The following is a 13,446-nucleotide window of genomic DNA, read 5'->3' as shown; positions in this document are numbered from 1 at the left end:
AACGGTGAAGGAATTACAACAGTTTGTATATGTGCCTCCCACTTTTTAAGGGACCAAAAGTAATGGGACAATCTAACAATCATAAATCAAACTTTCACTTTTTAATACTTGGTTGCAAATACTTTGCAGCCTGAAGTCTGGAACGCATAGACATCACCAGACACTGGGTTTCATCCCTGGTGATGCTCTGCTAGGCCTCTACTGCAACTGTCTTCAGTTCCTGCTTGTTCTTGGGGCATTTTCCCTTCAGTTTTGTCTTCAGCAAGTGAAATGCATGTTCAATCGGATTCAGGTCAGGTGATTGACTTGGCCATTGCATAACATTCCACTTCTTTGCCTTAAAAAACTCTTTGATTGCTTTCGCAGTATGCTTTGGGTCATTGTCCATCTGCACTGTGAAGCGCCGTCCAATGAGTTCTGAAGCATTTGGCTGAATATGAGCAGATAATATTGCCCGAAACACTTCAGAATTCATCCTGCTGCTTTTGTCAGCAGTCACATCATCAATAAATACAAGGGAACCAGTTCCATTGGCAGCCATACATGCCCACGCCATGACACTACCACCACCATGCTTCACTGATGAGGTGGTATGTTTTGGATCATGAGCAGTTCCTTCTCCATACTCTTCTCTTCCCATCATTCTGGTACAAGTTGATCTTTGTCTCATCTGTCCATAGGATGTTGTTCCAGAACTGTAAAGGCTTTTTTAGATGTTGTTTGGCAAACTCTAATCTGGTCTTCCTGTTTTTGAGGCTCACCAATGGTTTACATCTTGTGGTGAGCCCTCTGTATTCACTCTGGTGAAGTCTTCTCTTGATTGTTGACTTTGACACACATACACCTACCTCCCGGAGAGTGTTCTTGATCTGGCCAACTGTTGTGAAGGGGTTTTTCTTCACCAGGGAAAGAATTCTTCTGTCATCCACCACAGTTGTTTTCCGTGGTCTTCTGGGTCTTTTGGTGTTGCTGAGCTCACCGGTGCGTTCTTTCTTTTCAAGAATGTTCCAAACAGTTGATTTGGCCACACCTAATGTTTTTGCTATCTCTCTGATCGGTTTATTTTGATTTTTCAGCCTAATGATGGCTTGCTTCACTGATAGTGACAGCTCTTTGGTTCTCATGTTGAGAGTTGACAGCAACAGATTCCAAATGCAAATAGCACACTTGAAATTAACTCTAGACCTTTTATCTGCTCCTTGTAAATGAGATAATGAGGGAATAACACACACCTGGCCATGGAACAGCTGAGCAGCCAATTGTCCCATTACTTTTGGTCCCTTAAAAAGTGGGAGGCACATATAGAAACTGTTGTAATTCCTACACCGTTCACCTGATTTGGATGTAAATACCCTCAAATTAAAGCTGAAAGTCTGCAGTTAAAGCATATCTTGTTAGTTTCATTTCAATCCATTGTGGTGGTGTATAGAGCCAAAAAGAGGAGAATTGTGTCGATGTCCCAATATTTATGGACCTGACTGTACCTTTTCAGATTACATAAAGATATATTCGCTGGGCAAATTCATCTGAAAATAAGGGAAGTAGAGCAATAGTTGTTTTCTCCTCATTCAAGCCACCTGTGTAATGCTTCACTATTTATATCTGCATTGGTCTTATGTTGTTCTTCTCCTTTTCTTGTGTAACCAGTCAGACTCAATTCCTATGAAAATGTCAGTGTACCTCCCTAGAACAGTACATGCCTTCTTAGAACCATACGTTGCAGTCCTTATGGTCAATTGAATGCTGTGTCTTGAAACACATTTAAATTCCAATCATTATGTTGGTCTTCAGTTCCTAAAAAAAACTCCTTTAGCTCCTAAAAACTGACTCAGCTTTTGCAATCTCAGACAGTATTGTTCATTTTTAATTTTTTAATCTATTGGTCGGTGACATTTTGTGTCACACCTGTTTGTGAATCACACAGAACACGTGAGGCGGTCGTCACTGCATGAAGAATGGGCTGAGGTTGGCATCTAATTTAAATGAAAATGTCTTTGTTTCCCAAGTAGCCTAACTAGATGTATTTAGTTTTTTAGTTTTTTGGTCCTTCCTTTTGGTCCCCTATTTTTAATTGCCAGTTGTGCCACCACTGTTATCGCTGTGCCGCCCACGCCCTACTCACACTGGTAGGAAGAGACGCATATCTCTGACTGAGTGAGAGATCTCTCACATCCCTCATCTCTCATCTCTCAACGCTTGGTCCCCTCTGAGGGTCTGGTGCTTCAATGTGGGGAAACATAGTCAGCTGGGCCCCACCAAACCAGACATGTTTGGATGGGTGGCTGCACTTGTGGTGAGCTCTATTACAGCTTGAACCAGCCCTGAGCCAGACTGATTTGGTACATTTTACAGGGTTGAGTCACTACCCATCCACCCCCCCACCGCCGCCCCCGCCCCCCCCCCCCCCAAAAAAAAAACAATCCCTGGAATTAATTTTAAGATACTTTAAGTTTCATTTGGCTGCCTGGGTGGATGTGTAGTCAGACAAGTCAATCCAGCACCACAACTTGAATGTTTAACAATGGTTTCACTGTAATGATTTCTGATGCAGATATTTTAAACTAATAAATTAAAGTTATTTATTTGAATATTGTGGTGTTTCTTCTGTCAGTGGTCATGCATGACACATAGAAAACACTGTACTATGTGCTGCTGTATTTGTGTAAACTCATTGTGGCAATCTAACAATTCAATAGAAATCATGTCTAGTATGTTGATACTTTGAGGTAGCTTCATATACCCTCCTCCCTCGAGCTGGTGCACTTACAGGAAATTATATAATGATCGATATCTATAATCAGATTCTTCTTCTGATTTTGCCTTTGTTGGTTCCTTGCCCACTGGGGATGATTCAAAAGGCATGAGACCGCTCAAATGGCACTCGGAAGATAAATAAAATGAATCAGGCAAACAAGGCACAGCACATAATGTTTATCTCGGCCGTAGTCCCATGCCATTGGCTACTCACGTGGCTTGTGTAACCACAGAAACAGGAAATTCTTCATTCCATCCTTGTAATGGAAAAAGGTAGCACAGAAGAAGTGGTGTGCACACCCCAATTAGGAGGGCAGCAAGAGAAGGAGACTGATGATGTATATGTGTGTGTGTGTTGGTGTTTGTGGGCTTTGGTCACGCAAGAAGCACACGCTCATAACCGGCTGTCACAGACGCGAAAATAAACATGAAACTCACGGCATGTTTGTTTGACAATCCGTAGCACGTAATGCCTTTGCGTATGACCTGGGCCATTGAGTAAGCCGCAGGCTGCTGACTGTTGAAACCAGGAATTCGACTCCGATCCCATTCCACCCTCAGGGCTTGGATGACTCTGAGCTGTTTGTGACTGAAACCCAACCCACATCCAGCTTGACTTTGGCCCCTCCCACTTCTCTGAATCGGCTGTGCAGACCGTTTCTATGGAGCTGGCTTGCGGCAGATGAGAGCGGAACATACGCCCGGCAGCACATCTACAAGAGCGAGCGAAACCCAGCCTGCCATGCTAGGTGAGTCTTTTACCTTACATTACATTACATCGCAAGGCATTTAGCAGATGCTCTTATCCAGGGCGACATACAACAAAGTGCAGATCAAACACAGGAACAAGTGTGAGGAGGACCCGAGAGGACAGTATGGTTCCGAGTCCTAGCGTGACCATACAGTCTTCCCTCCGAGGGGTGCCATTTCTGCATCCACTCCAGAGGACATTCTTACCTGTTTCTCTTCTGTGTGAACCATTATGCTATTTGTCAAATAAAAAAGGTTTTAACACTTGGGAACATTGTCTCTACGTACAGTTAAATGCAAAAGTATTGGGACTGACAACATTTTTGTTGTCTTGTTGTACTCCAATACAGCCGTGTGTCGGTAAAGGGTTAAGTGTCAACTGTCAGCTGTAATTTTTACATTATTGGCATTTAGCAGAAGCTCTTATCCAGAGCGATGTACAGTTGATTAGACTAAGCAGGAGACAATCCTCCCCTGGAGCAATGCAGGGTTAAGGGCCTTGCTCAAGGGCCCAACGGCTGTCCAGATCTTATTGTGGCTACACCGGGATTAGAACCACCGACCTTGCGTGTCCCAGTCACTTACCTTAACCACTACGCTACAGGCCAGCGTGTAGAGTAATTTGAGGGTGTTCAATAATTTTGCATTTAACTGTACACTGCACAGAAAACAACACAGGACAGTGGCTTTTTGAGTTGTGATATGAGTGGTTCAGTGGTTGTAATCTATCAAAAATGTTGAAACATGTAAAGGCGTAGTGTGAATTCCAAAAACAGACTTTGTAGCGTGTAGTGCAAAGCGTTTGCATTGTAACTCACTCTGGATAAGAGCATTTGCTAAATGGCAGTGACGTTAGTGTTTTGACGTTACGTTCATTATTTCCAAATATTTTCGGAGTTTGCCATACTTCTAACCGGTTCTGCCACGTGACTCAGACAGTTAATCAGCTCCCAGGGTTTTTGCCATGACATTTCCCGTCACAGGTTGTAAAAAGGTTTCAATCACATGTGTGACAATATTGAGTCATAATAGGATAAACATAGTCACCCAAGTAGTATTGATACTCAGTCCACAAAGGAGAGGGCTGGGATTAAATTGTCCAGTGTTGCTTCCATAGCCAAATGAACAAGTTCCTTCTATTGACATACGAGTCACCCATAGGATACTAGCTGTTGTCAGTGAGACATATTGTATGGCTCTCCTTTTTTTGGTGCTTTTTCTTTTTCACTCTTTTCTGTACTACTTTTTAGACTGTAGGGCGTCTTATGCAGATTGGCTTACAGGTGCTTTGTGTGTGGCCCACATGGCAATACACCTTGTTCAGGTGTGGGTGGCATTGCTTCCAGAGGTACAATTGTTGATTCAAAGTCATAGCGAAACAGAAAAAGTTGAAAGAACATTTTGAATAAAATCCATGCAAGTGTGTTGCTCCTATGTTGTAATGGGTTTACCTTTTGAAAAAAATAATAAAATAAAGACTGTCTATTTGTGTTCATGAAGCTGGAGAGCCATTTGCCATGGCTCGCCATTGGCTGGGCTGATGTCAGGGGACAGCAGCTGGGCTCCCTGATCCAATGAGCTGGTCCTCCATCACTGGTCTTACCTGCCTGCTGTGCTGCGTCCTGATGTCAGCTGGTAGGCCCCTCTTTCAGGAAGGTTTTTTTCCCTAAGACCTGCATTTGTGCAAAGGATCCCTTTGTACTGTTCTAGATACTGTTTATTCAGTACTTTATAGCAGAGCACTTCCGTCATCCCAAAATACCTGGCCTTCGGTGATATGGTTATGTCACTACTCAAAAACTTTTCTTAAGTGGGGAAGCAGCTCAAAAAAAAACTCACTCAAACCATACAGGATATGCTGCATTTCTGACAACATACCCAGATACAGTGGTTTTAGTGGTTTTAAGTATTCAGACCCCTTCACTTATTGCACAATGTATTGTGCTGTAGATTAGATTTTTAAAGGATAAAATTACCATTTTTGACCACTGATCTACACTCAATAGTCCATAATGACAAAGTGAATGTTTTTAGAAATTGTTAATTGCTAAAAACTGGAAGCTTTCATTTACATAAGTATTCAGACCCTTTGCTGTGGCGCTCCAAATTGTGGTCAGGTGTATCCTGTTTTCTTTAATTATCCTTGTGTAGGGTCCTCGCACGGGCCGCCAAATAACGTAGGGATTTTACTGCAAAAAGTATAACTGCAAAAAGTAATCAGTCTCATAAAATGACTGTTATCAGAAATATCTAACCACAAATTTAGTATTTGAATTAATAATTAAAATAACCAATATTAATGATTAAACATACCGATAACCTGAAGGTTGGAAGTTCTTCGAAAGACTGCTTTAACTCGGCTCTCATGTCTATGTGACGCCAAAACCGGGTTTAATAAAATATATTTATTAAACAAACGTACAAACACAGAACAGATAAACTAACGGGAAGTTAGTAGGGGAAGTTAGTAGGGTGTGCGCGCGCGCACACAAGCGCGCGTGTCCTTTGGACAAAGGACGCGCACACAAGCGCGCGTGTCCTTTGGACAAAGGAAAGGTAAATTGGGCGTGTCAGTGATAGACTTAGCTGTGAGAAAAGACTACTTGTGTAGTTTTACTCTAATTACATACGCGAAAGACGGCGAATCAATTCAGGTATATATATGGCCAACAAAAATACATTCAAACGGTAAGACGGCAAATATAGAACACAGATTCACAATATCATTCAAGACTAAACTAAACACTGGCTATGCCTGAATGTTTGTTCTCTTACTGAAGAAGAGGGATTCCGAGAACGTCTTGCTCTTATACGGGAAAGTTTATTGCTCCCGCCATTACGGGATTGGCTGAACCAAGCTAGACGTCATGCGGGGTGAACGTCGCGGAATTGTCCTGTGGGATTGTGGGAGTTGTAGTTCCTACACTTGAGATGTGCCTAGAACTGTATTGGAGTCCAGCTGTGGCAAATTGAATAGATTGGACATATACTCACTGAGCAATTAATTAGGTAAACATGTACACCAAATATTGAATCAGCCAATCATGTAGCAGCAATTAAAAAATAAATTTTAAAAAATAAAAGGGAATTGTATCCCTTCAAATCTACAATTCAATAAAATGTGCAAAAAGTGAAGGGGTCTGAATACTTTCGGAAGCCACTGTATGTAACACGAAAGCAATGACCATTTACATGATATTGTTAATCTGAGAATAACCATTTCTTTGGTTTTGTTTCTGTGTGACAATCCTCTCTCTCTCTGAGGGACTATTGACTTTTATTAAATTTTCAGTCTTCCATTTTTTGCACTAATTTCTCTTGGAATGACCTCTTTCAGACCTGTCATGTCAATGTTTGTATTGTCCACAGGCAGGGTGTCTCCCCCAGGAAACCTGAGGGTGACATTTCTAGACTTCAGGGGTGAGGTGAACTGGTCCTCTGGTAAAGGAAACCCACCAGGAACCACTTACACTGTGCAAGTGAAGCCAATTGGGTTAGTCTTAAAGCTTCAGCAAACTGATTGCAATGTTATTTTCGTTCACCACTGTGCCACCTACTGGTATTCACAAACACACACATGTATGCACGCACACCCGCACATGCACACACACACACATGCACATGCACATGCACATGCCAAACCTTTGAGACATTACATACTGTACCTTAGGGTTCTCAAAATATCCAGCGACTATAACAAAACTAGCACCACATAACAGTATATTTTATATAGTCTAACAAGGGTGGCCTGTAGTGTAGTGGTTCGGTCCCCGGTGTAGCTACAATCCACACAGCCGTTAGGCCCTTGAGCAAGGCCCTTAACCCTGCATTGTTCCAGGGGAGGATTGTCTCCTGCTTAGTCTAATCAACTGTAAGTCGCTTTTGAAAAAAGCATCAGCCAAATGACATGTATTGACTTTTCTGCCTTTTTCACTGAAGAGAGAATTGGACTCAGTTGGAAAACTGCAATAACATAGAAACTACCACGTGCCCACTCATCTTTAACCTGACTCTGAACACCCTGATGGAGTCCTACCACGTCCGTGTCAGGGCATCATGGGAAGGCAAAACATCCAGCTGGACAAACCTAAGCACCAGCATCCAACCGTACGGGAACAGTGAGTTTCCATGCCCATTTTAATCAGAAAGCCATTGTCAATGTGCAACATTTTTGCACACAACCATATTATTTTCTGTTCTCTGTACATGTCTAGGGCGACCTGTAGCGTAATGGTTAAGGTACGTGACTGGGACCCACAAGGTCAGTGGGTCGATCCCCACAATAAGATCCGCACAGCCGTTGGGCCCTTGAGCAAGGCCCTTAACCCTGCATTGCTCCAGGCGAGGATCGTCTCCTGCTTAATCTAATCAACTGTACGTTGCTCTGAATAAGAGCGTTTTCCAAATGCCATTAATGTAATGTTATGTGATGTATAAAGGGTGTCTATAATAATATCTTCATGTTCTCTAATCAATCATGTTATTTGACATAATATGGAGTGCAGTCTGTAAAGTAAGTATTTGAAGAGTGACACAATTTCTGTTGTTTTGGCTCTATATTATGAGGGTATTGAAACCATTGTCAATGTGCAACATTTTTGCAATGTCAATGTTTGCCTGTTACACCAAGGAAACTGATTTGATGGCTTATTTCAAAGCTTATTATATCTATCCAGCCACACTCCCAGTTATTTTCATTTTTTCTTCAGAGAAGTCTATATGGGGAGCCTTCTAAGCGGAAGTGTATCATTATAATTACTGAGTGACTCCGTCTAAATCCACCCCTAACTCTGTGTCTGAACAGCTCTGCTGAGTGCCCCAACGCTGGATATTTCCATCCAGGAAAGAGAACTACATGTGCACATCCACATGCCCTGGCTTGTTCTTGACCTTCTGCCCAACCTGAGATACAATGTCCAGGTCTTCGAGAACAACAGCGGCACCCTGCATGTTGACAAGGTTATCAGATCCGTAAGACATACCCTGTAGACATGCTGCTTCCCCACTTAAGAACATTTGCAGAGGATCAGCTTTTCTTTCATAAATCAAGCCCACGGAGCGTTGAACTGATTCACAGTCGACTCCGCCAAATGACTTCTAAACTGTCTTAAACTGCTTTATCCTGTCTACAGCTGGTAAAGAATGAAGATGCTATTTTGTCAGTTTTAAAGTTGATGTGTATAAGAAAATGGCCTGACTTGTCTTTACCTGTGCAGTGCTCGAGGCGCGAAGGTTCGTCCTATGTGTGTAGGAGCCTGCACCTTGGTCAGAATTACTGCGTAACGGCCACTGCCATCCACAAACATCAGCAGACCAAACCGCACCTTTCATCAGAGAAGTGTGTGACCCTGCCAGACAACAAATCAGGTTTGCAGCTCTAGAAAGCTTAGCGCTGTCTCAAAGCACACGGTCATAATGTTTTGTCAAGATGTACAGTACATTACATACAGAAAAGTGGAGCCAAGGCAAGACAGTGGAGGAGCCTGAAATCGATAAGTTAGTACAAAGTCCCTTTAATGGAGAATTTATGAGAAAGGTTTGAAGACAAACCTAAAATGGAACTCCAAAATCTTTGTTGTGTATCAATTTAAGCTGGCATATCATCCTAGTGGACCTAGATTGGTAGGCCACCTGTGCCAAAATGCAGACTCAACAGTCGTTTGCGAACAACAATTTCAGAATTAAGTTTAATTGTTGAAACCGTTCATTTAAAACATAAAGTGAGGGGAGCGGCTTGGAGCATAGCAAAGTGAAGTGTGTCTGAAGTTTGCCCTGACCTACTTTCCATAGATAAACCGATGCATATAGCTGTGATATCCATCCTGCTTCTGCTGGTCATAATCGCGCTTGTGATATGCTTCATGTACCTCTACATCAAGCCGAGGCCATCTGATCTCTACACACCCAGTTCACTGGTGAGTGTTACACGGTGCACATTACCACACTGGCCAACGTCATTCAACAACCATCCTGTTAACTCGCATGGGTTGGATGAAAACATAACATTACATTACATTACATTACATAAGTCTAAATTAAGTGGTTTGTGCCCTCCCATCACATACTGTATCTTTCTATCAGTCCACAATCTCATTGTTCTTCCTTTGAACTGCTTTGAATATGATAAACCCCTATGCTTCTACTGCCTATCATTGTGTCTTCCTATTTTGTTGATAAAAGCAAAAATGTCAGCAGTATTTTCAATGCAAAATTGCCGTGCAAAATTGATGACAATAGCCAGTTTAGCTGAAAAGGCCAAAACTGGCAACTCTGATTTAACTGCTGTGTCTCCCCTGAAAGAAAGCAGTTGGTGGAGCGAGCAGGACCTTGATGGTGATTCCAACTGAAGTTCCTTCCTTGTTTTCATCGATGTGGGTCATCACCCCTTCCCTCAGTAGTAGCATGACATTGCCAGAGCACCAGTCATCCTGCAACTGGGGCTATGAATGTAGGGTTGGCCTCTCCTGCCTGGAACAGACCGCCAATCTTCCCCTACTGCCAGCGGAAGAAGAAGAACTGGAAGAACATCTTCTCTCGCCCTGCCTGTATTCTGGGGCGTTGGATGAGAAAGAGCAGGGCTACAGGATTTCGGAGGAGGGAATTCGCAGCACGCAGCCTCGTCTGGAGAAAATGGACTGGCAGCTAGACCAGGGTTACCAGGATGTGCCTATCTCCAGCCTCCACCTGTGTATGGACACTGCAGAGCCCTGGGAAGGCTGTGGAGAGAGTGACAGAGTCAGCCAGGAGGGGGAGGAGACGGATGAAGGAACGCAGCTTCCGGGTCTCCCCTGGAGGAATTCTTCGGAGAACCTGTCCGGTTCGCCAGAGACCCCCGATAAGCCAAAGACTCTTGATAAGTCTGACCCTCTCCCCACCTTCCCCACCGGATATGAGCCCCATGCCAATCCAACGTCCTGTGAGCCCATCTCCACTGCCTGCTCCCCCTCACCTACGTTTGGACAGTCGTCATTGTATTTAAAGCGGTGACCAGAGAAGCATCGTCAGTGGAATGATCTAGAAGACTGTGGAAGGTAAACGGTAAATGGTTGAAATTCATATAGCGCCTTTATCCAAAGCGCTGTACAATTGATGCTTCTCATTAAACCATTCACACACACACTTGCACACCAACGGCGATTGGCTGCCATGCAAGGCACCAACCAGCTCGCCAGGAGCAATCAAGGGTTGGGTGTCTTGCTCTGGGACACTTCGACACACCAGCAACCCTCCGACTGCCAGGCGACTGCTCTTACCTCCGAAGCTGAAGTCGCCCCAGTGGAAGGATCTTGAAGACTGTGGAAGGAGGCTGGGCCTCCAGTATTATTATGTTGGGTTGAGTGTCATTACTGTAAGTTCATAGGTACTCTTGTAATGCAAATTGTAAAGCAAAGGCAAGTATTACTTGTTGGATTAATATATCACAAGGTCAATATTGAATATCCCCGGAAATGTTTACAGGAAACCGTTTGATGAAGCCAGTCTTTATTTCTAAAATACTTCTTTTTTTTATCTTGTAAAAGACATGCAGTGTCATCCAGTTATTTCTGAGGAGATACTGTGGAATGAAGTAGAACATATTGCATTGTGGCTCCTGATTGTGATGTGGTTTTGTGATGTCTATATGTCTATATGTGTGTGTGTGTGTGTGTGTGTGTGTGTGTGTGTTTATGTGTGTATGCATGTGTGTTTAAAAGGTGGTTCTTTGCCCTTGTCCTGCTATTGTTATCACCATTATCGAGAGACCTGTGGCTAATGGGTAAAATTCATCATACAATGCTGAGATGGACAGAATCAGGGTGCTGTTTCTAGCACTCTAGATGCATTATAAGATATAGTGGGGTGGAAAAATTTGGGCACACCTGGTTTAAATACAATGAATCTGTACATGAGGGAAAGCAAACCTGAACTGTAAATGTAAAGTTAAACATGAGACTTTTCTGCAAATTTTAAAGCAATACTGCTTTTTGTTTTCATTTTTTACTGTTTTTTAATGATATAAAAGGAAAAGGGCCCTGTGCAAAAGTTTGGGAACCCTTTTGGATTGTTCTTTGTCACTTTGTAAAAAGATTATTACTTGTTAGGGCTTCAATGAATCAGGTGAATATAATTCCATAGCTGAACTTTTTATTCTGAAGTAACACCGTGCCTTCTCAAGTATCCAACTGCAATGGCTGTTCTGTCTGGTGTTAACAATGATGGGTTCCTCTGAACAGTTGTCCAAGGATGTCGGAAAGAAGATGGTTCATTTTGTAAAACCCCATGCTAACCCAACGACGGAATTTAGTGAGGGCCGAAGGTATCGGCATGCTTGTCCTTCTGGTGTTGCTGAAAGAATATTAGTAGAGTTAAATATTAGTGGCCCCTATGCGGAGTGTCTAGATCAGCCAATAAATAAACCACGATACAAAGACAGTAGTACCACTGTGCCTTCCGCTCTTTACTGGTCCGGGCTGACCAAGAATCTCCACAATAGGGCCAATACATTCACCTTCGTTATATCTGACTCCATTTAGAATAATAATTTAGATTAGTTATCTACCTTTGGTAAATGTCTTATTTATAATTTTAGGATAGACTATGATATCCTAAAGGCTATAGGAATAGGCTGATATCCTGATAGGCTATAGGAATCCTGTACTGAGATTTACTTTTCTGAACAGTCCTCTGCTGGTTCCGCCACATCTCACATCGGCCGTTATGTGCACGTCTCACAAGCTGGCTAGATATCTGCAGTCATTTCAGAGGTCGCAGGAATAGCTACTTGTGGGTATATCTGTTTACAGCCTAGGGACACAAGAAGACCAACATTAGCTACGGCTGTTCTCGACATGAATGAACTACCACGCGGAGGCGAGTGATTTACCATCAGAGGTCTACGGGTGCTATACGCCGTGATACATTAAGCATAAATTTACATCCTCCCTAAACCAACTCGAGGGGGTAACCAAGCATTCCCTGTGTAACATTGAGTGTCAGTAAGCAAAACCACTCAAGTTTTAACAATTTATTGTACCAGGCAGGTTACATACATAATTACACTCTAGTTCCAAATAAAATATACATAAAAGTATTTCAAAGGAAACCAAATTACGGAGTCTTAAAAGTCATACCTGGTAATAAAAGCTACATACGGGAGTCTGGCTACAGACACCCTGTACATAGAAATTATGTGCACGGTGTGCACGGGAGTCTGATTGCATCCTCCCCGATTGCTTGGTTTGGTCTCCTTAAATCCAAAATCAGGCCTTTGATGTCGACCACTCAAATGGGTCCGCAATGAACCAATGAACCATCTGGCGTTTTATAACCATTTGGAATTTGGAGCCAGGCCACCCCAGGAAACGAGATTTGATCAGGGGGGTTGAGGCACATGGCTTTCACTGGGGCAGAGCTCAACACAGTTTCTCCTTGGTTCCTGGTTGGTTGTGATGTCCAAGGTTTGCTGTTGCAGAAATGAAACCATTACACCAGTCGCACTGATACAATCAGAATAATACCAAACATCCATCCATCCATTTTCACCCGCTTATCCGGAGTCGGGTCACGGTCGCAGTAGGCTAAGCTGGGTATTCCAGGCGTCCCTCTCCCCAGCAACGCATTCTAGCTCCTCCTGGGGGATCCCAAGGTGTTCCCAGGCCAGGAGAGATATATAATCTCTCCAGCGGGTTCTGGGTCTACCTCGGGGTCTCCGCCCAGTTGGACGAGCCCGGAAAACCTCCAAAGGGAGGCGCCCGGGAGGCATCCGGATCAGATGCCTGAACCACCTCAATTGGCTCCTTTCGACGCGACCAAACCAAACCTCAATCCAATCAAAAACCTGTGGGCAGTTGGTGAGCACAAAGAGCAAGAATGTGAAGGATCTTGGAAGGATCTGCATGATCTTGTTCCATGATCTTGTAAAGCATTACATAAATGTGTTTGTATGTAATATTTTGTCAAATT

The 13,446-nt window shown here is 43.2% G+C and overlaps 1 protein-coding gene across 2 annotated transcripts; it reads left to right on the top strand.

Annotated features, from left to right (window-relative positions):
- Positions 1-3,416: 3,416 nt before the first annotated feature.
- crfb12 (cytokine receptor family member B12) lies at positions 3,417-11,448 on the top strand. Of its 2 annotated transcripts, none has more exons than XM_061249323.1 (8): positions 3,417-3,503; positions 5,005-5,139; positions 6,874-6,997; positions 7,444-7,622; positions 8,309-8,463; positions 8,721-8,871; positions 9,295-9,419; positions 9,805-11,448. In XM_061249323.1, exons 2-8 carry the CDS (start codon positions 5,079-5,081, stop codon positions 10,489-10,491), a joined length of 1,482 nt encoding a protein of 493 aa, XP_061105307.1. In that variant the 5' UTR covers positions 3,417-3,503; positions 5,005-5,078; the 3' UTR covers positions 10,492-11,448. The 2 variants fall into 2 exon arrangements, with proteins under 2 accessions (XP_061105307.1, XP_061105306.1); XM_061249322.1 differs by having other exon boundaries at positions 8,309-8,475.
- The last annotated feature ends 1,998 nt before the right edge of the window (positions 11,449-13,446 follow it).

This window comes from Conger conger, chromosome 7 (assembly GCF_963514075.1).
Source record: "Conger conger chromosome 7, fConCon1.1, whole genome shotgun sequence".
NCBI lineage: Eukaryota > Metazoa > Chordata > Actinopteri > Anguilliformes > Congridae > Conger > Conger conger.
This window is presented reverse-complemented; position numbering and strand designations above follow the sequence as displayed.